The 27,630-nt window shown below is 45.9% G+C and overlaps 2 protein-coding genes across 2 annotated transcripts in view; both read left to right on the top strand.

Annotated features, from left to right (window-relative positions):
• The window catches only part of ABCC11 (ATP binding cassette subfamily C member 11), a gene marked incomplete at both ends in the record, with an annotated part of 133,000 nt that overhangs the window by 76,618 nt on the left and 28,752 nt on the right, over positions 1–27,630 (top strand).
• LOC309795677 (ATP-binding cassette sub-family C member 12-like) lies at positions 164–26,307 on the top strand (the record flags this gene model as incomplete). The annotated part of the gene is given in 15 exon segments (XM_082608278.1): positions 164–205; positions 209–282; positions 3,196–3,230; positions 3,233–3,350; positions 5,888–6,035; positions 6,324–6,557; positions 7,858–8,031; positions 8,440–8,472; positions 8,476–8,587; positions 12,004–12,125; positions 12,129–12,146; positions 14,512–14,619; positions 19,719–19,994; positions 23,543–23,614; positions 26,179–26,307. Coding segments are annotated over 15 exon segments (1,695 nt in total).

Here is a 27,630-nt window from a genome sequence, read left to right on the forward strand (position 1 = left end):
TTGATTGGTGAAACCAGGTCTAAGTGGTCAGAGAAAGGGAGCTGGTCTGGGTGGAGTAGGGGCTGCCTGATCTCATTCCAAAGTATCTTCTCATCTCTTCATCTCTCTGCTGCAGAGCGAAGGTCCCAAAGCCAGAAGCCCAGGGCTCTAGACTGCCATCAAGATGGTGGGTGATGGCCCCTGCCTTATCTCTGATCTGGACTGGTGAGGCCAGCGGAGATCATTTTCAGAGAGATATGACCCCAGCTTGAAGACCATGATCCCAGTGAGACTCTATGCAAGGTAAGCCAGGAGGAGGATTGGAGGGAGGTCCTGGGCAGAACTTCTAGGAATCATTTCCAGCCCATCAGGAGAGTGGACCCTGACCCTGTTCCCCATGCTGATGCTCTATATGCTTGTCCTTTTGTCTTTCCATCCACCCATCCATCCATCCATTTTTTTCATTTACTGACCATTCACTTCATGAATCCTCCTGTCCTTTGGTGAAAGGGAGACAAAAGGAAATGTTTAAGAGAGCTTTTCATGTGCCAGGACCTGTTCAGGTGCTTTACAAACATCTTCTCATTCACTCTTCACAACCACCCTGGAGGTGTTGTGATTATCTTCATCTGATGGGTGAGTAAGTGAGACACAGGAAGGTTAAATAACTTGCACAAATTTAATCAGGTAGATTTTGCTTTGTAACAAACTGCCTCTACATTTAGTAGCCTGAAACAATTACCATTTATTTAGCTTACAATTTTATGGGTGGGTCAGCAACTTGGGCTAAGCCTAATTGGGTGATTCATCTGGTCTTGACCAGGCTTTCTTATGCATCTGCTGGTCAACAAGATGGTTGTGCTTCTGGGGGTTGACTGGCTGGGGGAAGGTGGGCCACATGGGCTATGAACTTCGAGCAAGCTAACCTGCCCTCGATCACATAGTAATGCAGTGGGTGGCCAAGAGGATGAGATGAAGCATATAGGCCTTCTTGAGACTCAGGCACAGAACCGGTACACCATTTCTTTCACTGCATTCTATTGGCCAAAGCAAGTCACAAGTCAGCACAGATTCAAGGTGTGGAGAAATGTCTTGAAGGAAGGAGCTTCAAGGGTCTGGGATACAGGTGAGGAGAGAGAATTGGGTCAGTTTTGAACCGCAGAATAAGAACTCAGGCAGCCTGATTTCCAAGCTCACATGCTTAACTATAACGTCATATTATAATATTATATATGTATTCTTAACATTACATTAACTATAACATTATAGAAAGCTGCCTTTTCTACATGAGAAGTGCCTTATAGCCTGCCCTCTGAGAAGCAGAAGGCCAAGTGGCATCTTTATAATGAGGTGATACAGCACTGCTCTCTCCTAGAAGCCATGGACCAAAGATATACCTGTGAGCCCTCTAAGGTGAGAGGAAATGTGGAGAGGAAATGTGGGATAGTGCTTAAGAGAATGATGGGACCCTGGAGTCAGCAAGCATTGGGTTTGAATCCCTACTTCACCACTGACCAGCTATAAGATTTTGGGCAATACCCTAACCCCTTTGTGCCTTGATGTTCTTGTCTATGAAATGGGATCATAATATTTCTCAATTGCCTATCTCACTGAGCAGTTGTTAGGATTATATGAGGTAATGAATGACTTCATCATTAAAGTTACCCTTTAGAAAACATTTACTATGCACCAGGCACATAGTACCTTAATAATATTATCTTAGCTTGGGTTCTCCCAAAAGCACAGCCTGAATCAAAAACTTGGATACAGGTAGCTTATTTGGGAGGTGATTTCAAGAAGCAGGAGGGAAGATTTAGGGAGAGTGAAGCAGCGAAGGAGAACATGGGGTGTGTCATCAGCATCACTGCTGTAGACATGGGGACTGGATTCTACTAGGTTCCCCTGAGAAGTGTACAATTTTCCACCCATAGGATGGGCGGTGGGGGCATTTGTCCGTGGGCTCCTGTACTCTATTAGTTACGTTTTCTTCTTGGGGACATTAGCCCCTTGCAATTCTGGGCTGCACTTATGCTCTGAGAAGACCCCAAACCCAGTAGTGAAAAGAGGCACAGGATACCTGTGAGATGGGATACTGTCAGCATGAGCCTGAGCTGCACAGCGCTGTCCTCCACATCTGAGATCAGGGGTGGATGTGACAAAGATTCTTAACCACTGCGCCACCAGAGACTGCGACTCAGGGCATCTTGACAGCATCTGCTACAAATACCAAGCTCTTTCAGGGCCTGGAATATAACAAACACTCAGCAATTAGTAGATAACACTCTTGTGTCTCTGACTCTCATTCCATCTTAGATGGCTAGTTCCTCAAGGGCAGAAACATATCTCTTCCTCCTTCTTCATTATTTCTTCCTTTTCTTCTTCCTCCTCTACTTCCCTTTCTATTTTCTCCCTCCTTTTACTTCCCCTGTCCTCCTTATTTATCTGCTAGCTAATATTTATGTAGCAGCTTACATGTATTAATCCTCACAATAAACCATGAGTTTGCCTCTAGCTCTTGCCTCCTTGGACAGCCTCACCTCTACTTTGGCACACTGTGCTCTGGCCCTCCCCATCCTCCTGAGAGTAAAAGCCAGGCGTCCAACTCCTCTGATGATCAGCTACTGGGTCTCCATTTCCTCATGCCAAATGGAGCAGGTACCCTCTTTCCCATGGGGTGGTCACTGGTAAATATTCAACAACTGGCTCACTAAAAAATTCCCTGGTTCATAGCATTTATCACTTTTTTGGTGTAAATTCTCCTACCATGGCTGATTTCAACATGATGTCACTAAGCGCAAAGTTGGGAACAGATGTATGGTAATAGAGCCCTATCCTGTGTGGTATTTCCACCACAGACACCATAAACTTATATAATCTAAAGAACAAATACGAGTAAAATCTAGTAAAATAATCTTGGAAGCTATGAGTTTTGAGTATTGATTGCCTTTGTCTTTAAGATAATTTACTTACATTTATGTAATTTAATTTTTAATATAGGCTGTGTTTAAGAACTGACTTGCAGAATTCCTAAAAATCGAACAATCAGCTCTTGCAAGCTGGTAGGAGCTGGCCCAGCACACCGCTGCTCATGGGGCTGATGATGTGAGTCACAGGTCTGAGTGTGGCTCTGGTTATCACTGTAGTTAAGAATTCCAGCCAGGGACTCAAGGCAATGACCTCAACAACCTGGAACACCGAGTGTTTCGCTTGTTTTAGGCTGGCACCCAACCCTGTGGATGACGCAGGGCTGCTCTCTTTGCCACATTCTCTTGTTTCACGCCAGTGATGGTGAGAGGCTACAAGCACACGCTGACTGTGGACACCTTGCCCCCACTGTCACCGTATGACTCATTCGACACCAATGCCAAAAGGTACCAGGATTTGTCTGGGTCACATCTGGAGAGGAGCCCACTTTGGGAAGGGACCTGTGAGTCCTGGTGTGTGCTCCCATTTCCCTTTGCGGAAATCAATGCCCACTGGTTGGGTGGCTGTTCTCATGGCTTATCTCTGAGATGAGGGCTGGGCTGACTGACCTTCCTGGTCTAGTCTAGGGGAGGTGAGTATTGGGGAGGTTTGGTAGGGAGAATGAACTTCTTGAGAGGCTGAGGCTGCAGGACCATTCTGGCAGGGCTATCAGCTATTTTGTAGGAGCACCGCATCAGGGCAAGAGTGGCCGGAATCTCACTTTGCTCTGTGCTGGCTGGACACCACCTGGGCTGCTTCCAGGCACGGTATTGTATTTCACTTTAAAAATTGTCGGGCTTCCCTGGTGGCGCAGTGGTTGAGAGTCCGCCTGCCGATGCAGGGGACTCGGGTTCGTGTCCCGGTCCGGGAGGATCCCCCATGCCGCAGAGCGGCTGGGCCCGTGAGCCACGGCCGCCGAGCCTGCGCGTCCGGAGCCTGTGCTCCGCAGCGGGAGAGGCCACAACAGTGAGAGGCCCGCGTACCGCAAAAAAAAAAAAAAAAAAAATTGTCATTGGACTTTAAAAAAAAATTTTATTTTATATTGGAGTATAGTTGATTAACAATGTTGTATTAGTTTCAGGTGTTACAGCAAAGTGATTCAGTTATACACATACATGTATCTATTCTTTTTCAAATTCTTTTCCCATTTAGGTTATTACAGAATATTGTGAGCTTTTATATTACAAAATATGTTTAGGTTGAACCAAATGAAAACTTCCAATATTTGACAATTTTGATTTGCAAAAACATGTATTTCATTGATTCAACCTAATTCAGATTCATTATAGAAATGTCAAAGTAACAGAAGTTTAAGCAGTGGAAGTATCCCCACCATACTCCAGGCCCACTCCCCAGAGGTCAGCACTGTTAAATGCTGGTGTGTATCTGTCCTGGATTTTTTCTACTCAGATTAAACACACCCTGTGCTACCATCTTCTGCAGATCAATACCTCTTCTTCTTCCTCCTTACTCACAGGTCATCTTTTTTTCTTTGAACAAAAACTGAAGCATACTATCTCATGGTTAACCATTTTGCTATTTTCAGTGACGAGTTTATAAAGATTTTTCCACAGCCCAAAACCTCAACTTCATTCTTTCTAACGGCTGCATTGAACTTCAAGGTTCATGTCTTAAACAATGGGGAAGATCTCATCGCCCTCTCTCTGCATTTATTTCTTCTGGAATTCTTTTCTTTGGCCTCATATGCTTGAAGGGCTGGGAGTTATAATCATGCTCTTGCAATTGCTCCTACAATTGTCATCCCCTCATCTGTGTCCTGCAGAAATCTCTGTCAGTGGTAGTTTCCAAAATCTATAGTCTGGAGAAAGTTGCCAGGGAGCACGGAGGGAAAGGGGCTGGACCAGTGCCTGTGGACCAGGTTTTCCTTCTACCTCTCTGTCGGTTTTTAATGTTGCCTTCCATCTACCCAACATCAACTTAGATCCTCTTCCCTTCTCTGCTAATGTTCTCTTGCAAAGGCTGACCCACCAGACACATGTTGACAACCTTAATAACGCACTATCTTCAGTCCATGCCTCTCTTCCAGACTCTGAGTTCATACACCCAGCATCTGACCGGACTTGGATGATTCACAAGCATCCTATATCTAAAGCTGCATTCTTGATCTTCAGCCCCACCTGGCGATGTTCCCTCTTCCCCCTTTCCCCATCTCTGTGAACTCTATTCCCACAGTTGGTCAAGTCAGAAAACTGGGGCCCCTGATCCCCCTCCTCCTTTTCTCCCACATCTAATTCATCAGTAAGTCCTGTTGTCTCCCCTGACCACCTTTCCCTAAATCCAGTGTCAAGCCACTGCCACCTCCCACCTGGATGCCGATGGTCTCCCACTGTGGTCTCCCTGCTTTCGTCTTTGCTCCCCACCCCCATAACCCACTACCCTCACAGCAGCCAGATGTTCTTATAGATATGTAAAATGATCTTGTCACGTCGCTTAAAAGCCTGCAGTGGCTTCCTTTGCAATCTAATCTCCTTCCTGAGGACGGTGAAATCCCATGAGATCTGGCCCTGCCTTGCCTCCCCGTGTCCCCACACGCCTGTCACACTGGCCTCCTTTCAGGTCTCTGAAATGGACAAACTCCTCCCTGCCCTGGAGAAGATTTTTTTCTTGGTTTCTCTGTTGCCTCAGTGTTTTTATCACAACTGGTATTGTGCCAGAGACAGGCAGGAGGAGGAAATCAAGGCCCGGAAAGAGCCCAAATGACAGATACCAGCTTGTGCTGTGTCAGGGCTCTGCCCGCTGCCTCGCTCATGTCCCATCCACCCTCCAAAAGAAGAAGGGAGAACAAATGCTGTTCTTCTGAAGCCACCACTGCCAGGGATGGGGGTTGTGCTAAGAATTCTTGCAAAGTTTTTTCCATCAGAGTAGCTTTGAGCAGCAAGTGGGAATGTAAATCTTTTTCCTTCTTCCTGTTCTTTCATCACAGATTTCGAATCCTTTGGGATGAAGAGGTAGAAAGGATGGGTCCCGAGAAAGCCTCTCTGGGCCAAGTGGTCTGGAAATTCCAGAGGACGCATGTTTTGATGGATATCGTGGCCAATATCCTGTGCATGATCACGGCAGCCATAGGGCCGGTGAGCGCACCGGCTCTTCTTCGGCCTTGTCTCCCAGGTCCCCAGACTGGCAAAGAATGTCATTAGTTACTTTCTCTATGATCTGGTGGGTTTAGTACATTGTTGTTATCTTTGCGCTCCTTGGGGGCGAATTTTCATAAAGCTAATCCTTGTCAAGCACAGCAGCAGCCACTGAAATTAATTAAAAAGTTTGCCTCATAAAGTCAGCTTGCTGGCATTATCTGAGGCCTCCTGTACCTACCTTGAACCCCAGAAGCACTCTTCTCTCTTCACCGCGCTGTTTTACAGATGATTCTCATTCACCAAATCCTCCAGCAGACTGAGAGCATCTCCAGGAAGGTCTGGGTTGGTGTCAGCCTGTGCACAGCCCTTTTCACCACGGAGTTTACCAAAGTTCTCTTTTGGGCCCTTGCCTGGGCCATAAATTACTGCACGGAGATCCGGTCGAAGGTGACCATCTCCACCCTGGTTTTCGAAAACCTGGTGTCGTTCAAGAGGCTGACACACATCTCTGTTGGTGAGGTAAGTTGGTCCAGAAGGAGTTTAACTTTAGGAAACTAAATTCCGAGTTTTCTGAATATGTGTGAGATGTACTTCCTGGATGGAATATCTGCCCCCCTTTTGGTTGTCAATATCCTGCCCATCATGTCCCATCTCCTTGCTAAGTGAAGTGATGGAGACTCAAAACACCAGAAGAATTCAGAGAAAGGAGAGCTCCATTCAAGCTGGAGAATTTGGAAAGGCTTCCCTGTTCCAGTTGGAACAGGGCTGAGGGGTGACTTCATCCAATCCCTTTGATCGTCAGTGAGGACACTGAAGCAGTACAGAGAACACTACAGCATTTAATAAAATTGATTGACTAATGGATCTGATGATTCCAACTGTGTAGTATTTGGGATGCCAAGTCCCAACAAAGACCATGCCTGTTGGACTTCAGAGCTGACATTTTCTTAAGCCCTTAATCCTTAGCAATAAAATCTTCACCCTTTACACGAGAATATTTCCCTGGCCAAGGGAAACCTGGGTGGCATGAAGTAAGGGAAAAGACTTGTTTCTTTCTTACACTTGCTCTTTCAGTTTGTTCAAAATATCCTGTATCAATTACGATTAGATTCAGTTGCATAAACCGAAAACCCCCAAAACAGTGGATTAAACCGGATGGATTTATTTCACTCTGTGTAAAAGGAGTCTGGAAGAGGATGATCCGGGGCTGGAGTGGGGACTTCCAGGCTTTTCTATTTTTCTTCATCACTACCTTAGCACATGGCTCCCATAATGGTTCAGAATGGAAGCTGCAGGTCCAGCCATCCCAACCATGTTTCAGAGAGCCGGTAGGAGGAAGGAGACTTCCAAGTTGAGTTGGCTCCCTGTAAGAATTCATCCCCAAAGTTCCATTCAGCACTTTGGCTTATACCTCATTGCCCTTAACATAATTACATGGTCACCATGCTTCCACAAAGGAGGCTGGGAAATGTGGTCCTTTTGCTGGGCCCATGGATGCCCTGATTAAGCAGGGTTGTGCTAATAAGGAAGAAGGAGATAGAGCTATGAGGTAGGCAGCTGGCAACCTCGCCAGCATGTTCCCAGGTGGTACTTAAGCCTTTCTTCATTGGGATTCTCAGTTCTAAAAGACAGGCCTCTCCAAAGTCATACTAAAATGAGACCCACAAAACTCACCCTGTTGGTCCTCTGACAATTCTCTCCCCCTATAAGTCAGTTTTTCTCTTCCTTCCTCAGACCCCTCAGCCATTCCAAAAGCCTTCAGTTGAGGAAATGTTTAGGTGGCCCTCCCAAAGGCTGAACCCATGTGCTTTCTTTCCAGGTGCTCAATATACTATCAAGTGATAGTTATTCTTTGTTTGAAGCTGCCTTGTTTTGCCCCTTGCCAGCCACCATCCTTATCCTAATGGCTGTCTGTGTAGTGTACTCCTTTTTCATTCTGGGGCCCACAGCTCTCATCGGGATATCTGTGTATGTGCTATTCATCCCCATCCATGTAATGGCAGGTCTTTGCTGTTGTACTTCACACACACTCTCACTGAAGTGAACTTTGTGTCCAGGGCCTGGCCCTGAAGTCTGGGCCCTTACTTTGAGCTCACAAACAGTACAGCATTTTTACAACTTGAATTTGAATACCCTGGGGAAGGGGAGTATGCTTCTTCAGTCTGTCAAAGTCCCCAGCACTTTCCTTGCATCCTGGCAATTCATGCATTTGCATCATCTGCCCTGACCCCAGTCGTGTCCCCCAGAGCACATCAGCCACAACTCACGGGAAGGATTCAGCTGGGAATCTGGGCCAACTTCCCTTAGAACTTTTCCTGACACTTACACTCCAATCCCTGGATTTTTAGGCCAACTGCAACTCGGCAATTCTCTGAACACACTGTTTGTACCTCGATGTCAGATATTTATGGCTAAGCTCAATTCAACTTTTCGATGATCAGCAATTTCAGTGACAGATGAGCGAGTTCAGATAATGAATGAGTTTCTGACCTGCATCAAGCTGATTAAAATGTACACCTGGGAGAAATCTTTTACGAATGCCATCCAAGGTAGGATGAGCAGTTGCTGAAAGAACCACTTACCCTGTAGAATGTGCTCTTCTAAGGGGTTCTTAAGGGTCCTGGGGCTGGGCATTCTGGAAGTTGGCTGAAGCGACCCCCGAGCTGATCTGTAGGCTTTTCAAAAAATTACAAAGATTTTAGAATAGACCCAGGCATCTCTCCTGCTGAACCCAAGGGCTCAGCAGGTGAGTGACATATGGTTTAGCCATACTGAGGTCAGTGAATTCTTGTACTGGTCAGTTACCTTTCACAAAAACAGTCCACTAAAACATTATGAGCAGGAGAAGAGCTGGCTCAGCTTGATTTCCTTGACTTGGAAGATGTCCACATGGACACACACACACACTAACACTTACACACATGTCCCCTCCTCGCCGGCAGCAGCCTCATCAGGATCAGATGTCTCACTGACTTGACATGCTTTGGGCAGATAAGAGAATGCATATATAGCTGTTTTGTTTTAAAGACGATATGAAGACTATTTCAATCAAATAAAAATGCAAATCTAATTGCAGGAATATTTACATAATTGCTGACATAGACTCAGGTGGTTGACCGGTTAATGATTTGAACCACCCTTACAACTAACTCTCTGGATCCACAATTACACTTTTAGACCAGCATGTAATTGGGCCTGAAGCTGTGTATCCACATTTTAGGAAGTGGCTTTAGAAAACCTGCTTTTGAGACTGCCAAAGGAAGTGCCCCAGGTTGGGATGCTGGCAGCCCTATTGTACCCTCTTTGAAGACACAGAAATACTTCCTCACACACTGAACTCACTTTAATACAATTTATTTGATGTGATTAAATTTGATTCCATTTGACATAATTCAATTTAAAACTCAATTTAATTCAAGTCAGTTTAACTCAATAAATATGTACCAAGTTCCTACTATGTGCAAGGCCATGGGAGTCACACCAAATAATTAGGAAAAGGGTCCCTAGTTTTAAAATTGAGGGAGGATGAGTTAACTAAGCTCAAAAATAGCTATTAGTTTGTTGGCTCTACTTCTAGAATATATCTGGAATCTTTCCACTTCTCTTCATTCTACTGTCACCCTAGTCCAAGCAATATCCTCTCCCTTCCAGACTATGGCAAGAACTTCTAGATGCAACCCCTGCTTTCCTCCTTCCCCCTAAAACCCATGATGCACTCAGCAGCCAGAGTGACCTTTTAAAAATGTCAATCAGATCTTGTCTCTCCCCTGCTGAAAAAGCTTTAGTGGCCTCTTATCACACTTAGGTTTTTTCAAATTTAGCTCTTTTGGATGAAGTCCAGATTCCTTCCGATGGGCTATTAGATCCAGCACAGTCTGGCCCCTGCTGACTTCCCGACCTCATCACATCTTATCCAGGCCTTGTTACCTCTGCTTGAGCCACACAAACCTTCTGTTTTTAGAGCAACATCCACACCCATTCATGCCTCAGGATCTCTGCCGTTGCTGTTCCCTCCGCCTGGAATGTCTTCTGCTAGATGTTCATGCTGACTTTGTCTTGACTTTGGGTCTCCTGAAATCAATGTCACCGACTCAAGAAACCTTCTTGACCACAGTCTCAAGCAGGTCCACTCCCCATTCACCTCTTAATCACTTCATCCTGTTCATTTCTCTCATATTACCCAACACAGTTTATAATTATCTTATTTACTTGTTTGTTTGTTTCTTTATTGTCTATCGCCCCTACTGGAAGAGCCAAGACCCTGTTTGTCCCTATATTCCCCAGCACCCAGCACAGACCCTGGCCTATAGCAGACATCAGATTAAAATGTGCTGAATGAGTGAACATGTGAATTCATTATAGGATAAAATGGGTAAAATGCCACAAAAGAAACTGAGAGGAGCTCCACGGGTGTGAGAGATGAGGAAAAGCCTGCTGGCAGAGGTGGCGTTTTAGACAGGCCCTGAAGGATAGCAGGGATGTGGACACAGATGGAGCTGGGGAAGCCCCCTGGGCAGGAGCAAAGGCCTAGAGGCTTTGCGTGGGGAGAAGGAGGTGGCTGGTGTTCTTGAGGGGAAGGGCGTGTGGACAGCATGCTTTGGATCCCAACCTCTTAAGAGGCAAGTCACTTAACCTGCTAAGCCTTTCCTCTACTGTCAGAAGGGCATAATGATGGCTTCTGCCGTGTCACACTGTGGTGAGAGCAGCCTAGGGAGAGCATGCCTGTGCGGGATGCAGCCCAACACCTGGTCTGTAGTCAGCACTCAGCGAGAAGGGCTGTGACACCATGTTGCTAATATGAAAGGGTTTTTGCAGAGGATGCTGGAATTGCCATTAAGGACTCTTTAAACAGCAGGGGAGGGAAGCTTGAATTTTATGTGTGAGTGGTGCGGAGTCATGGCCTCATCTGGACTTACGGAAGAGAGATGTGCTCTTGGGTTTTTGTAGCTGTTCCTGAGACAAAGGGCAGGGGCCTCAATCTGGCAGTCTTCAGGCTGCCATATGTGTTTTGTTTGGCCCCTACAGTACTTTAACTTTTTCAATTAGTTCCCAACATTTAAGCGTAGGGAGATGTCTCATAAAATTCCACATCTCAGACTTCAAAACAGTCTGGTGAGCCTGGGACATCCTCGCTCTGGTCTTTCTCTCTGCCCACTCCCTTCATTTACCTTACTTGCCTGACCCCTGTAGGCATCTGAGGGTATGACTCCTGACACACAGAGAATCAGATCAGAAGGGACCTTGGAAACCATCCAGCAATGGCAGCTGACTCGCACTGAACCCCCAGTACATGCTGGCATTGTGCTTCGGGCTGTCTGTGCTTCCTCCTATTTAAACTTCACAACAGGAGCCCTTAACACTCATTTGCAGGAGAACAGGGCAGGAGTAATATGTTTCTTTTTTTTTTTTAATTGAAGTATAGTTGGTGTACAATGTTGTATTAGTTTCAGGTGTACAGTAAAGTGATTCAGTTATACATAGATATATTATATATGTATATATATAAAATATATATGTTCCTTTTCAGATTCTTTTCCATTATAGGTTACAAGGTATTGAGTATAGTTCCCTGTGCTCTACAGTAACTCCTTGTTGTTTATCTATTTTATATATAGTCGTGTGTGTCTGTTAATCCTAGACTCCTAATTTATCCCTCTCCCTGCCCCTTCCCTTTCGGTATCCATACTTTGTTCTCCATGTCTGTGAGTCTCTTTCTGTTTCCTAGATAAGTTCATTTGTATTACTTTTTTAGATTCCACATATAAGTGCTATCATATGATATTTGTCTTTCTCTGTCTGACTTACTTCACTTAGTATGATAATCTCTAGGTCCACCCTTGTTGCTGCAAATGGCAATATTTCATTCATTTTTATGGCTGAGGAGTATTCCATTGAGTAATATGTTTCTTAATGCTAGTGCTTGACAAGCAAAATAAGACCACCGTGGACTGTTTCTATTTCACAGATATAAGGAAGAGGGAAAGGAGATTACTGGGAAAAGCTGGATTTGTCCAAAGTGGAAACTCAGCGCTGGCCCCCATTGCATCCACCATTGTACTGACATTCACCTGCCACATCCTCCTGAGATGAAAGCTCACTGCCCCAGTGGTAAGCACCTCTTTAGAGCTGGCCTCTTCTGTACCCAACTCTGCAAATGCCAGGTGGGTAGCTCCTTTGGCACTGGCATCAGAACACCCAATCACGGTGAGCCAGAAAACAGCAGAATTCTACCCTGACTTCTAAAACAAGTACTTGAGCTGACTGGGAGCCGAGGAGAGCTTAGTAGCAATTCTTATTCAGTCTACAGCAGGGCAGGGTTAGTAGTTAATGCTGGAACACAATTTTATGTTTGGACATTGAAACCAAGGAGCCCTTGGCTATTTTATTCTTATTTATCCATATATACGCCAAGAAGAGAGTTGGTGAAAGTTCCCCGGGTGGGAGAGGTGTCAGTATTGGGAGAGGCAGTGTGGTGTCCGGATCAGGGTCCCCCTCGTTTAAAGCCCGACTCCACACTTGCTAGCTATGACTTACAGCAATTCACGGAACCTCTCGTCTCGGTTTTATTATCTGTAAATGGGGTGATGACAGTCCCTGTCGTTGTGAGGATAGAAGTTGTCTTACACAAAGCACTCGGTCAGCACCTCGAATGCAGTAAATGCTGCATAAGTTGTTGCTGTTCTCATTAGCCTTATGCTCAGCCAGGCCAGGCATATTCAGGTTGAAAGCCTCAGAAGGGGAATTGGAGTGAACGTGAGGGGCTCAGGACCTGAGCTAGAGAAGAAATGGCCCTTGACTGAAATAAAGAAACAAACATTTTGAATATTAAAGCAGTGTCTGAAGGGGAAGTGGTTGGAAGAAAGAACACAAAGGCAAGAAAAAGAGAGAGAGAGAATGAAATAAAAAAAGGAGAGGTATGCTCCCCAGAAAAGAATTGCACCCAAAATCAGGGATCTGGAGGGGAGTGTGGGGGGACATTTGAGAAGGCAGGATGCTCTTCTGGGACATTCGTTGTGGCGCTGTCAATCCAATTACTGCCCCGTGTTTCTTTGGGAAATACTTTAATTCTCTTAGTTTCTTCACACACATTTTTCTCTCACACACTCTGGGGACTTGAACATAGCCACGAACCGAAAGCCAAAATGAACAGCAATGGTTGATGTACAGAATGAATGCTACTGGATTATTGTGGCTGCTGTCTACCATGCCAAACCAAAAAAAAATTTTTTTCCCAGAACACACCAGGCAAATTAATTTGAAACCAAATTAAGTGCACATTGTTAATATTTTTTAAAACGATGATTTAGAAGAAATCTAGACCAAGAACAAATTCCCTGAATGCGAGGATCGTATTTCTTTGGACTAAGAATCCCTTTCAGTCTCCTCCTCTGCCAGAGCCACATGAGTAGGAGGTCAGCCCTGAGGAGCTGTCACGTCAGGCAGCCCGGGGGCTCTGCTAGCCAGGGCCTGGGTTTCCTGAGCCAAGATAGTGCTCTAGGACCTGGGGGAGCTGAATTCTCTTTGGGGATATATTTGGGACCAGATGTGATGAAGGGAGCATCCTTCATCATCCTCTTAATGAACTAACTAGAATTAGTTGAAGCCTGGGGGCCCTGTCCATGGGGCCCATTCAACAGCAGGAAGGATCACTCCAGATTTGTCGATGGAAGTTGTGTTTTTAATTTCTTATTAGGGAGAGGCTGCTAATTACAAGTTGGACAGATGAGAAGATGAAAGCTGAGAGATGAGATCATGCCCCCTGTGGGGCACCCACAGAGCAAGGAAACTTGTCTTCATTGAGGCTATATGATATTATCCACCCACCAGGCAGGGCTCAGTGGGGAAGGCCCTAGTGAAGGGAGGTCATTGTTCATTGTTTTGGAAATGACAGTGGAACCGAGGCTCTCAAATTGGTCCCTTATGTGTGTGTGGAGACAGGGCATGGAGGCCAGACCCTGAGGGAAGGAGAACCAGCAACCAGCCTGGGCCAGGCACATCATTCTAGGGAGCTTCCACCTTCAACACTGGTCTCTGTGTGGTATGTAAAAGGATGCTCTATCTCTGAAGGGTCAGATGCCTCTGAAGCAACTAAGAGAAGGGAATAATTTAGGAAAAATCTGCATATGTTTTTGAGCAAATGGTCTAGACCAAATAAGGATATGCTATGGATGGAGATTTCCAAAGGCACTCAATTAGAGGCACTTTTCAGACCTTATCCTCTGGATTGACAGAGATAAGGGGATAAGTTTCCCACCATTTTGGTGAAAATCCAAACGCAAAATAGTTTAAGATGTTAATACATTTAATTTGCCAACCCATGATTTCTGAGCCATGAAATGAGAAAATTTTTCCTCTGAGAATCCCAACTGTGCTACTGTTTCTCATCTCAGGAAGTTTAATCCCCATGGACTTAATGGTTCAAAGCCAAGGCAACATCCCATCCTGAATTCTATACCTCTTTTTTGTTCTTCAGGCATTTAGTGTGATTGCCATGTTTAATGTAATGAAGTTTTCAATTGCAATCTTACCTTTCTCGGTCAAAGCAGCAGCTGAAGCCAATGTCTCTCTAAGGGGAATGAAGGTATAACTAACACTGGGTGAGCAGGGAAGAAAGATCTCATTTTGGGGCAGGAAAATTCCCAGATTAGGGGAGGCTGTGTCATCCCATTGGAGGGCTGGGTCACTGGTTTGGTGGGTGTTGGGAGAAGACCCTCCATTCAGTGTTGGATACACAAATATGCATCAAGCAGGATACAGGCAGAGTATTACAGGTGGCCTGCCGTTTTAATAAAAATGAGATGGAGTCTCCACCCAGGGAGATGATGTTCCTGACCCTCTACTCTTTCTCCAAGCCATAAATCTTAACTTGTTCCAGGAGTGGGGTTCAGTTTGCACTGAACTATCTCCCTGTTGCCTACCTAGTTTGTCCTAGGATGTGTGTGGTGACAGAAGTGATGAAGATGGTGGGGGGGGCACCATATTTATACACTCATTTAGTCATTTTATTTATTAATTTATTCATTCATCAAAGATTTACTGTGTGAGTCCCAAACAGGATCAACTCAAAGAGAACTACACAAAGACACATTGTAATTAAAATGGCAAAAATTAAAGATAAAGAGAGACTATTAAAAGCAGCAAGGGAGGGCTTCCCTGGTGGCGCAGTGGTTGAGAATCTGTCTGCCAATGCAGGGGACACGGGTTCGAGCCCTGGTCTGGGAAGATCCCACATGCCGCAGAGCAACTAGGCCCGTGAGCCACAACTACTGAGCCTGCGCGTCTGGAGCCTGTGCTCTGCAACAAGAGAGGCCATGATAGTGAGAGGCCCGTGCACCGCGATGAAGAGTGGCCCCCGCTTGCCGCAACTGGAGAAAGCCCTCACACAGAAACGAAGACCCAACATAGCCAAAAATAAATAAACCAATGAACCGACATTTAAAAAAAAAAAAAAAAAGCAGCAAGGGAAAGCAACAAGTTACATACAAGGAAACTCCCATAAGGCTATCAGCTGACTTCAGCAGAAACTCTGCAGGTCAGAAGGGAGTGGCACGATATATTTAAAGTGATGAAAGGGGAAAAACTACAACCAAGAATACTCTACACAACAAGGCTCTCATTCAGATTTGATGGAGAGTTCAAAACTTTACAGAGAAGCAAAAGCTAAAAGAGCTCAGAACCATCAAACCAGCTTTACAAGAAATGTTAAAGGAACTTCTCTAAGCTAGAAAGAAAAGACCACAACTAGAAACATGAAAATCACAAAAGGAAAAAGCTTATCAGTAAGGGCAAATATACAGTAAAGGTAGTTAATCAACTATGTATTGGTAGGAAGGTTAAAAGACAAAAGTAGTAAAATCATCTAAATCTACAATATATAGTTAAGCGATAACAAAACAAATTGATGTAAAATATGGAAAAACAGTACTTGTGGGGGAAGAGAGTAAAAACGCAGGGTTGTTAAAATGCATTTGAAATTAGGAGATCAGCAACTTAAAATAATCGTGTATATATATGTATAGATTGCTATATATAAACCTCATGGTAACCACAAACCATACATTTATAATAGATAAACACACACACAAAAGAAAGGAATCCAAACATAACACTAAAGATTGTCATCAAATCACAAAGGAAGAGAGCAAAAGGAGAAAAGAACAAAAAAGAACTACAAAAACAACCCCAAGACAATCAACAAAATGATGATAACTACCCATTATTACTTTAAATGTAAATGGACTAAATGCTCCAACCAAAAGGCATAGAGTGGCTGAATAGATATGAAAACAAAACCCATATACATGCTGCCTGCAAGAGACTCACTTCAGATCTAAAGACACACACAGATTGAAAGTGAGGGGATGGAAAAGGCATTCCATGCAGATGGAAATTGAAAGAAAGCTGGAGTAGCAATACTTATATCAGAAAAAATAGACTTTAAAACAAAGACTGTTACAAGAAACAAAGGCATTACGTAATGATCAAAGGACCAATCCAAGAAGAAAATATAACAATTATAAATACATATGCACTCAACATAGGACCCACTTAAATACATAAAGCAAATATTAACAGATATAAAGGGAGAAATTGACAGTAGCACAGCAAAGGAAAGCATTGACAAAACGAAAAGACCACCTACTGAATGGAAGAAAATATTTGCAAATGATATGACTGATAAGGGGTTAATCTCCAACATATATAAACAGCTCATACAACTCAACATCAAAAACCCAAACAACCCAATTAGAAATGGGCAAAAGAACTGAACAGAAGTTTTTCCAAAGAGGAAATGCAGATGCCAACAGGCACATGAAAAGATGCTCAACATCGCTAATCATCAGGGAAATGCCAATCAAAACCACAATGAGATATCACCTCACACCTGTCAGAATGTCTATCATCAAAAAGAACACAAATTACAGATGTTGGGGAGGATGTGGAAAAAAGAGAACCCTCGTATACTGTTGGTAGAAGGTAAATTTGTGCAGTCACTATAGAAAACAACAGTGTGGAGTTTCCTCAAAAAACTAAAAATAGAACTACCATATGACCCAGCAATTCCACTCTGGGGTATATATCTGAAGAAAACAGAACACTAATTTGAAAAGATACATGCACCACAATGTTCATAGCAGCATTATTTACAAAAGCCAAGATACGGAAGGAACCTAAGTGTCCACTGAGAGATGAATGGATAAGGAAGATAGTGGTACATATACACAATAGAATATTACTCAGCCATAAAAAGAATGAAATTTTGCCATTTGTAGCAGTGTGGATGGACTTGGAGGGCATTATGCTAAGTGAAATAAGTCAGACAAAGAAAGACAAATACTGAATGATATCATGTATATGTGAAGTCTAAAAAAGTAAAGCATAAAACCCTGAATATAACAAAAAGGAAACAAACTCACAGATATAGAGAACAAACTAGTGGTTACCAGTGGGGAGAGGGAAGGGGAAGGGGCATGATAGGAACAGGGTATTAAGTGGTACAAACAGTTATGTATAAAATAAATAAACTACAAGGATATATTGTACAGCACAGGAATATAGCCAATATTTTATAATAACTTTAAATGGAGTATAATCTATAAAAACTTTGAATCACTATGTTGTGTACATGAGACTAACATTGTAAATCAACTATATCTCAATTAAAAAAAAGATTTACTGTATGCTTCCTATATGCAAGGCATTGTGGAAAATGCAAATAAGATTTACTGTATGCTTCCTATATGCAAGGCACTGTGGAAAGTGCAAATACAAGGAAGAGAGTCTTTACTCTTAAGAGCCTCCAGTCTAGTACAGGACCAGGTATCCCAGTAATTGCTATATATAGTAAGGGTGAAAGTGATGTGTAGGAAGGACAGATAAAGTGGTTTTGAAGTTGAGGCAAGGAAAGGAAAAGAAGGGCATTTCAGTCAAGAAAACAGTGTGTTCAGACCTCTGTGAATTGATTGGAAGATCTTATTCACTCAAGTCTGAAATGTGGATGTCATTTTAAGCATCCTAGGTGCCTGTATCCCTCTTCTCCCTTACCATCCACATTTAACCAATCAAGAATCCTGTTGGGACTTCCCTGGTGGTGCAGTAGTTAAGAATCCTCCTGCCAATGCAAGGGACACGGGTTCGAGCCCTGGTCCAGGAAGATCCCACATGCCACAGAGCAACTAAGCCCGTGGACCACAAATACTGAGCCTGCGCTCTAGAGCCCGTGAGCCACAACTTCTGAGCCCGTGTGCCACAACTACTGAACCCCATGTGCCTAGAGCCTGTGCTCCGCAACAAGAGAAGCCACTACAATGAGAAGCCTGCGCACTGCAACGAAGAGTGGCCCCCGCTTGACACAACTAGAGAAAGCCCACGCACAGCAACGAAGACCCGACGTGGCCAAAAATTTTTAAAAACAAAAAAAGAATGACACGAATAATAGTTAAAAAAAAAAAAGAATTCAATTTTAAGAGGCACCATTTATGAGATTGGATTGGAAGGTGCACTGTTGAGTTATTACATTTTGAACAAAACACAGAGTTAACCTCATCACATTAATTGTGTAATGATACCCAATATCTTAGACTAGAGGAACAATGCTACTTCTTGACTCCACAACCTCCACTCTGTTCCTAGTGTCATCACCTTCATTCAAGGCTTCATAGTCTCTCATCTGAACTATCACAGTGACTGAAGAACCAATTGTCTTTTTCCAATGTTGTCCTTTTCAAATCCATATTGCACTGTTAATTGAGCTTTAAAATATTTGTCTGATCACTGACATTAACCTGCTTGAAATCCTTGTCCTTCACTCTCCAGGACTGAGCCTGAGTCCCCCATCAGCAGGTCCTCAGTTATGTCTCCACTTCATTTCCTATCCCCTTCCTACCTTGAGCTCTGGCCCTCAGTTATACTGAATGTCTTGTCTTATACCTCTCATCCCCCCAAACCATGCTACTGCCTGTTTTTGCTCATGCTGTGCCCTCTACTAGAAAGCTCTCCTCCCCTAACCCCTCCCTTATCTTTGCCTGTACAGCACTGTACAGACTCAGCTCAGGCATCAATTACATGGGCCTCCAGGATGCGGAGCCAAGTGTCCCATCTCTGGCAGTTACAGGGCTTTGTCCCTGTCACATTTCACTGAAATGATCTGTGCATGTTCCCATCTCCACCTGGACTGCAGTCTCTTTAAGGACAGGAAGCATGCCTTATTATTAATATTTGCATTTCTGCTGTTTACCCCAGAATCTGGCACAGAGTAGGCACTTGGCAGGCGTTTTGTTGAACTGAGCTGAGTGAGGACTTAGGAAGGAGACACAGCAGAGACTGAGCATGTGACCTTGGTTTCATAAGCATTAGTGTCAAGCAGTTAAGCCAACCACCAAAAGACTGGCAAAAGCTGGCCATCTTGGGCATAAGGGTAAATTGTAGCTGGGATCAGCATTCTCCAATGTGGGTGACCCAGATAGGCCTTGTGGTTAAAAAGGCATCTGTTCTACATAGTATGAGCTAATCGACTATTTTTGCTGCAGCTTCTCCTCGGGGAATATCTTCAGAATACCTTTCCTGGATGTCCCAGGTAGAATTCCCAAGATTATGATTTGGGGTCATTAGAAGATATACTGGGATGATTCTTGCAAATGGATGACGTCTGCCAAGTTAATTTTGTTTCTTTACTCTTAGAAAATTCTCATAGCTAAAAGCCCCTCATCTTACATCACCCAACCAGAAGACCCAGATACAGTCTTGCTTTTAGCAAATGCCACCTTGACATGGGAGCAAGAAACCAGGGAGAAAAGTGACCTAAAGAAAGTGCAGAACCAGAAGAAGCATCTTCTTAAGAAACAGAGGCCAGAGGCATACAGTTTGAGTCCATCAGGTCAGGGAATCACCAGCGCCCAGGAGCAACGTGGCAGCCCCAGATCGGTTCTGCACAATATAAGCTTTGTGGTGAGAAAGGTGGGTATGTGTTCCAAAGGTGTGGCCTCCATCCTTCTTCCTTGTGTCACATGACCATGGCCTTCTCAAGGCTGAATATAATTCAGTTTGAGCAGGAGGTCGTGGTGGGATGTCTCCATTTCTTCCCAAATTTTAAAGCTATGCAAATGAACCCTGGAGACATCTCTTCAAACTGAGAGAATACCGTTGTCTTAGTGGTTGTATTAGTGTCGATCTTCAAATTCCACAGGAGTTGAGACCAGTTGCAGTGTTTAATGGACAATCCATTTCAGGTGGCTAGACTCAAACTGACTAGCTTTCATAAGTCTTTTCAGATTTGTTCTTAATTTCACATTGGAGTCCAATAATAGATTATAATAGCTGACAGTTATGAGCAATTTCTATTTACGAGGCACATAATTAAGTCATTTAGCTACCCCAATAACCTTATGAGGTGGGTGTATAGCAGCCCCACTTTATGACTGAGGAACCAGAGACACAGCACGTTAAATAACTCGTCCAAGTCAAACAGCTCGAAAGTGGCAGAAGAGGGCTTCACACCCAGGGTGCCTGGTGTCACCATCTGCTCTTAACCACCAAGCGACACTGCTCTTGTAAAAAGCAAAATGAGTGCTACAAGCAGCCTAGGAACAGAAGCCAGCTAGATTCTGCTGGCTGCTCCCCTCCCCTTGGGATTGGAGGGTAGAGTCCTTAGAGCAGCTCTGCATTTGGGGAATGTTTGACCTTCTCTTGCATGTGCTTTTCTTGCCCTGGGTACTCGTCAGCCGTGCTCCCCGGATGGCAGTTTTGATTTTGCTGCAAAGGGCTCAGCATTAATCTTGGGCCTAATATTTTAATGTCCCATCTTGTTGACTCACCCTTTCCCCATGTGAGCACTATAGAGGGAGAGGTTCTTATGTATTATGTGACGCTAGGCTCAATGGCTGGTGTAGAGTGATACCTCTTGTGGCTCACAAGGCTCTCTGCACATATTCATTGGAAATGATATTTGGTTGGCTGAGTGCAGTTGAGCTTGGCTCTCAGTGAAGTCCTGCTGTGCGCAGCCCACTTGCTTTCTCATCACTTTTCCCTGCCTATGATGTGCAGCACCCAGATTACTTCAACCATGCCTTCAGCGTTGCTCCAGGAAGGACTCAGTGAACTGCTCTCGTGTTGTAAAGAAGCCTCCCCTTAGCCCTTCAATTGCTTTCCTCCTTTTCAGCATGTTGGTGGCTCATGACTTGTCGTCAAGGACATGGTCAAATATTTTGTGAAATAAGGTGAAGACAAAGGGTGCAGCACAATATCTTGGGGATGAGGGCTATGCCTCCCCAGCCTGGTGGACCTGGGTTCCAGTCCCAGCCACTCGCCAGCTGCATGGCCTTGAGCACATTGCCTAACCTCTTCAAGCCAGTTTCTTTACCTGCTCCATGGGTATTTTAATAATAGTACCCACTTCACAAGGTGGATGGGAGGACGGAAAGACACCTCACGCACAAATGCTAAGTCCCCACGGACGGGAGCTATTGCTGTGGCCTTTTTCCTCTAACAATCATGTCCAGCTTAAGTGCTGCCCTTAAATGTCCTAAACTCAAGGCATCTATGTTTTTCCAAATTTAGTTCTAAGATTCCATTAGACCATAGCCTCCTTGAGGTCAGGGCACGTATCTGCGAACTCGTTCACAGTCGTGTGGCCTTACACTGAGCCCAGAGCCTGGCACAGAGTAGGTTTCCAATAATGTTTTCCAAATAATCAGAAACTCAGGGGTGCAGGCCTCATGGATTTCCTGCTGAAGACAAGGATGAATCTAGAAGGCTTAGATCTGGCCACAAGTAGTGGACAGGACTCAACAAAGAGCCAAGTGTCTAGGGAAGCTGGATCCATTCTGTGTCTCTTTGTCCCAAAGTCTTCATAATGCCCCAGTTCCTTGTAGTCCTTTTGGCGGAATTAAAATGGATCCACTTCACTTACCTGCAGCGCCAGTGACAGTAAAGGCAGGGACTGTGTCTGCCTTGATCACTGTTTTATTGCCAGTGCCTAGTGCAGTATCTGGTGTTCAGTAAAGACTTATCCAAGGGCTGAATGATGACAGGCAACAGCCCTCTTGTGCTGGGGGTAGCAGGCAGGCGAGGGGCCCTCTGGTCTAGCTCAGGTGGGAAAGAAGCCACATTTGGCCCCGTGCTGGGCATCTTTGCTCTGAGGCATCACTGGGAGCAGGTCTCAGTGAGAATGTTCTAGATGTTCCAACTGCTGCATTGCAATATCTGCTTGAACACAAGAGTGGTCTCACCTCAGAGTCTCCACATGGACTCCTATTCTGCCAGCAGTGCCCCCCCCCAATAACTACACGGCTCACTCCCTTGCCCCCTCCGGGTCTTACTCAGACATCACCTGTAGCAGGTACTGTCAGTGACCCATCCGTGTGGCCTGGCCATCTTCCAACTGCCAGATCTGCATCTGTGTGCCTGAGGGCCCTTCCCACCACCCTCAGTAAGCCAAGACGTCAACAGCCAAGGGAGCAGCTCTCAAACACTGACTGTTGGCTACTTATCCTGACTCCCTCAGCCGTTGGGAGGACAAAGCCATGCTCAGTTTCCGCAATTCCTTGAGTTTCCCAGCAGGACTGAGCTTCCTTGGCCCCCGTGGGAGCTGACCTGGCAGCACTCCCTTGATGGGTCACCTTCCTCCTCCCGTACCATCCCCCTCCTCCCAGCTGGTGTTTTCTGCACCTCCCCAGCAAGCTACCTTCACTCAATTCCTTGCTTTGGGGTCTCCTTCTGGGAGAACTCAAGCTAAGAGGCCCACATGTCCAGTAAGCCTCCCCGCCCCCGTCTCCTCGCTGCTTTATTTGCTTCCACGGCATGTATCTGACATACGCCATATTTTACTTACTTATCGTGTTTACTGTCTCCCCAACTAAAACATAAGCTCCGTGCGGGCAGACCCAGACTTTTGACTGTGATGTTCTTTGCTGTATTGTGCTATTCCTGGTGTTCAGAACAGCACCTGGCACAAAGCAGGCTTTAGCAATGATTTGTTAGTTGAATTAATAAACCTGAGGCTGTAGAAAAATCCATGAACCCAACACGCTGGAACAGCATAACTGCTCAGTGATTTCAGACTGAGTTGTGATGGAGGAAGGATGCTTTAAGAGGACTTTTAAAAAGCACCCAGCCTTCTGTACTTGCAGGCTGTCACTGTCCCTCTGGGTTGTGCAGCCTTTGACGTCCATTAGATTTACTTTCCTGGAGTCGCGGCACACGACCACCCTCATGTTCAGGGCCTGTGTGTCCCAGAGCAGCGCAAGGCTGTTCTGCATCGGTGCTTATACATGATTTCTAGAAGCCCTCCGGGTGCTGTGCTGGGTTGTGCAGGGGAGGCTCTTAATTAAGACTGAGGCTCCTGCCTCCTATGAGGCCGTGTATCGGGGTTGGGGGGCGAGGCTGCAACCGCCACCTCACAGAGCCAGCAGTGCCCCACTGGTCCCTGCCTGGCCTGGCCAGTGCAGTTTGGTAGTGACCCTCTAAGAACTCGGAGAATGACTGTCTTTTTTCTGTTGCTCTGGTAGGGGAAGGTCGTGGGCACCTGTGGGAATGTTGGAAGTGGAAAGACCTCCCTCCCTGCAGCTCTCCTAGGAGAGGTAAGCTGTGTGCTGGGCGTTGTGACGATGGAGTGGTTCCCTGCCGGCTGCGTTTGGGGCCCTGGGCTCGGCCGCACTGGACTCTGTGCTCAGAGTTAACAGCGACGTCCAGGAGGTCAATGCACTTGGCAGTTCCAGGCCCATGGCAGGCGGGGCCGGGCCTTCCATGTGCTCTCCCCAGTTTGCCTCCTGAGGACATGAGTTAAGCAGCGATAGCTTCCTTGCCTGGAGCTCCATCTTGGTCAAAGGAAGCAATGGGTCATTAAATCCACGGTTTTCTCATGACATGCTTGGCCTGTGCCAAATAGAAAGGCCGGCCAGGCAGCTTGGCGGGGAAAAACCCAGGAACCTGCGACTCTCGGTGACTCTAGATCCATCTCCATTTCCCCAGCGTCTGCCCTGAGCAGCTGCTCCTCAATGGAGGAGGGGCTGAATGAATGTGTGAACCAAAGCACACCTCGTGGTAGCAAGGGACGGCGGGTGCACTCTCCTCCTTTGTCTGCTACTTCTAGCTGCTTGACCCCAGGGAAATGGCCAAGCCATTCACTGTATCCACAGTAAATGAATAGTTCACAGTTGCCAAGCTTCTCATTCCAAATGAATGAGAAACTTCCTGGGGAAAGAAATTAAGTTCTCTTTCTCTCCACTCTGTGTTCTTAAAGGGAAGGTTGGAGGGCTTCCCTGGTGGCGCAGTGGTTGAGAGTCCACCTGCTGATGCAGGGGACACAGGTTCGTGCCCCGGTCCGGGAAGATCCCAAATGCCGCAGAGTGGCTGGGCCCGTGAGCCATGGCCGCTGAACCTGCGCGTCCGGAGCCTGTGCTCTGCAATGGGAGAGGCCACAACAGTGAGAGGCCCGTGTACTGCAAAAAAAAAAAAAAAAGAAAAGAAAGGGAAGGTTGGACACCTGGGATTGCCTTTGCCTGCAATAGAGACAGGGGGATGCTAGGCTCTGAAGAGCCCCTCCAGACCAGGGTGACTCATTCTGGCCTCAGCTGACTCATTTGTAGAAAGAGTGACAACTCCTTCCCTGCTTGAAGGCGGAGGCAGGGGCTGAGTCAGGTGAGCTGTGGCGGTCCCTCAGGCTCCAGGATTCAGCGTGAGTGCCTTTGATCACCCTAGAGTCGGCAGGGGCATTACAGGTGACCCAGCCCAATTCTCCACCTCATAACATGAGTCCTTTCCACTGAATCCTATAAGAGATGAGTCAACCTGTGCTCAGATGCTTCCAGTGATGGAGAACTCATGATCTCTTTAGAGAGATTTGAGGTATATGGGAGTGAAATTTGCCTCCTTTTAACTTCTACCCTATGGTCTGCTCCTGTGGAATGTCCCAGAGAAAACAGAATCCATCTCCCATGTGACAGTGGTGGGATCAGGCCCCTCACGTGGTCACTGGCTTAAGTGAGTGGGCTCTGGACGGCGTGGGTTCACCAGCAATCTCAGTCTCATGAGCATGGATAAGTCACTTAACCTCTCTGAGCCTTGGTTGGCTCATCTGTAAAATGGGGCTAAGGATGTTGTGATGAGGATTAAATGAGGTAACTGATATAATAGTGGTTACAGGACAATTCCCAGCGCCAGCCACAGTGATTAGCGTTTTATATGTACTTAACACAGTGCCTGGCATACACCCTGTTCATTTTAGCTGTTATTATTATAGTTCTTGTTGTTTTATTATCATTCTCTCTTCTCCAAGTCTAATGTTCTCTATCCCTTAGACCATTCCTGAGGAGGAAAGGAGTCACATCCCTCGGCCACCTTGGCTATGGTCCTTGGCTGTCCCCAACACACTGCCACTGGCCCATGAGCGCCAGCCCTGAGTACCACGGTGTGCCTCATACACCCTTTCCTGACAGCCACAAACGTGGCACCACCATTGGCCTCTCCCGTTATCTGTTGAGGCTCACCACGAAGGCCCATCGTAAATGAACATGGGTACTCGGGGTCACAGATGGGAGCCCATGCATGTTTCTTAATTGGATTCCCCATTGTTTTGAAAGTTCAGAAGTTCCACATGACACTAGACTTTCCGATCCTCTTGAAAAATTAGAAACTCGCCACAGCAGGCTTGCAGCCTTGCTTGGCACCAGCTGTGCGACGGAGTCAAGGTTGCTTCCTTAGGATGGGGCGTGCCAGGGCCACCATCCACAGCAGTGCAGGCTGTGCCCTCTCCCTGGGGGCCTGGCTGAGGAGGGTGGGGTCTAGCCAGTGCACCTGGGGGAAGAGGGAGCCTTTGCGATGGGTCTGCTCAGAAAGCATCTCATCCTAGCTGCACAAAGGTGCACGTGTGCCAGCAGCAGCCCTGCAGCCTGTGCTCTCCAGAGCACAGGGCTCACCTCTGCCCCTTCTGGAACATTCCCACCTGGCCTCTCGCAGATGTTTGACTTTGAGACCCTTGGTCTGCACAGACGGGCTTTGCAGTGTGTGGCAAGACAGCCTGTCACCCTCTTGCACCTTCCGAATCGGTGCTCATACAGTAAGTGGGGGGCAAGTGTGCAATAGGCCCCCGAGGAGAAGGTGGCAAGGCCTGGCTCCTGAAGGTTCTCTGGTGTTGTTGCTCCAGATGCAGTTACAACAAGGGATCGTGGACGTCAATGGGACTCCGGCCTGCGTTTCCCAGCAAGCATGGATCTTTCAGGGAAATGTGAGAGAAAACATATTATTTGGAGAGAAGTATGATCACCAAAGGTAATATTAACTTTGAAAGCCTGAGGCATTTTAGTATTTGGTATAATCTGCTACAGATGCTGATGCCATTGGTAATGATTGCTAACTGGGTTTCTTTAATGAGCTCTGATTAAACATTCGTCAGATCCGAATGGGTGTTGCTTTTTCTCTTCCTGATCCAAGAGTTCAGGAGAGGTGCCTTCTGTAGACCTGTGATCACGCTCTCAGAAACGTACGGAATCGCCACTCAATCCCAGTGCAGAGTAGCATATGTTCTGAGGTTCTCTGTAACAGCGCATATGGTGTCTGACTGGAGGAAGAGGAATCTGGCAATTTTGCTTTAGGCCAAGTAACAAGAACTTTCCTTGAAACTGAGTGCAGCAAGTATGCAATTAGTCAGCCCTGAAACTATTAATTGACACCAGTTTTCAGGATATATCACTGTTGATGTCCTCAAAACGACCTCATGGAATGAAAACAAAGTTCAAGTAATAATTTTTGAATTCACTTTGGACCATTATATTTAAGCTCTGGAAATAGCTTCCTAAGGTTCTTTGCCGAGTTTGGTGTGCTGCCATGTACATTCTCTTGTTAGAGCCCCATAACCACCCATTTAAGGGAGATCCTGGCATCATATCCCCATTTTACAGATGAAGAGGTTGAAGCCCAGAGAGGAGAGTTGACCTGCCAAAGGTCAAAGCTATTAAATGTCAGAGGAACTGCAGGCCAGCATCATTTGTTCCCACTGGAGCTGCCTGACAGCCCCCTCAAGTGCCACGATGCCAAAGGAAAGACAAATGGAGTTGGCTTTACAAATCTGGCTGTCAGCTCTTTAACTGTGGTCTGGACTTTCACATCTTATTGCCTGAATCCACAAACTCTATCCTTACTGACGCCATTGGCCAGCATGTGGGTTCTCAGCAAGAGATCTGTTACTTCCCCTCCTTTTTCCTGGCCACGACATCCTGTCATCAGGAGGCTCAGTCAGGGCATCCTTGGCACCAGCCGAACTGTTCTGCTCAACATCTCCTGGACTGCCTCTGCCTGTGCCTCCTCCCAGCCCTGCCTGGAATGGCTTCTCTTTCGCCAGAAGCAGACTAGAGGGAGGGATTCCTGTCCTTTATTATTAGGACATCAGAGAGCAAATATTTACCAAATACCTGCAAGACACAGGACTATGCAGGACCATGTGGGCCAGCAGGGTGGCTCAGATGTAACTTTGCCCTTGAGGTGCTCAAGTCTGTAAAGGGTTGTAGGAGATGCACAATGGGCCAAGGGCAGGAGACTGTGCTGGACTGTTCAGAGGCAGCAGAGATCACAAGAGGGAAGAGAGGGTGGCGATTGAAGT

This window comes from Mesoplodon mirus (assembly GCF_964341445.2).
Source record: "Mesoplodon mirus genome assembly, chromosome: 19".
NCBI lineage: Eukaryota > Metazoa > Chordata > Mammalia > Artiodactyla > Ziphiidae > Mesoplodon > Mesoplodon mirus.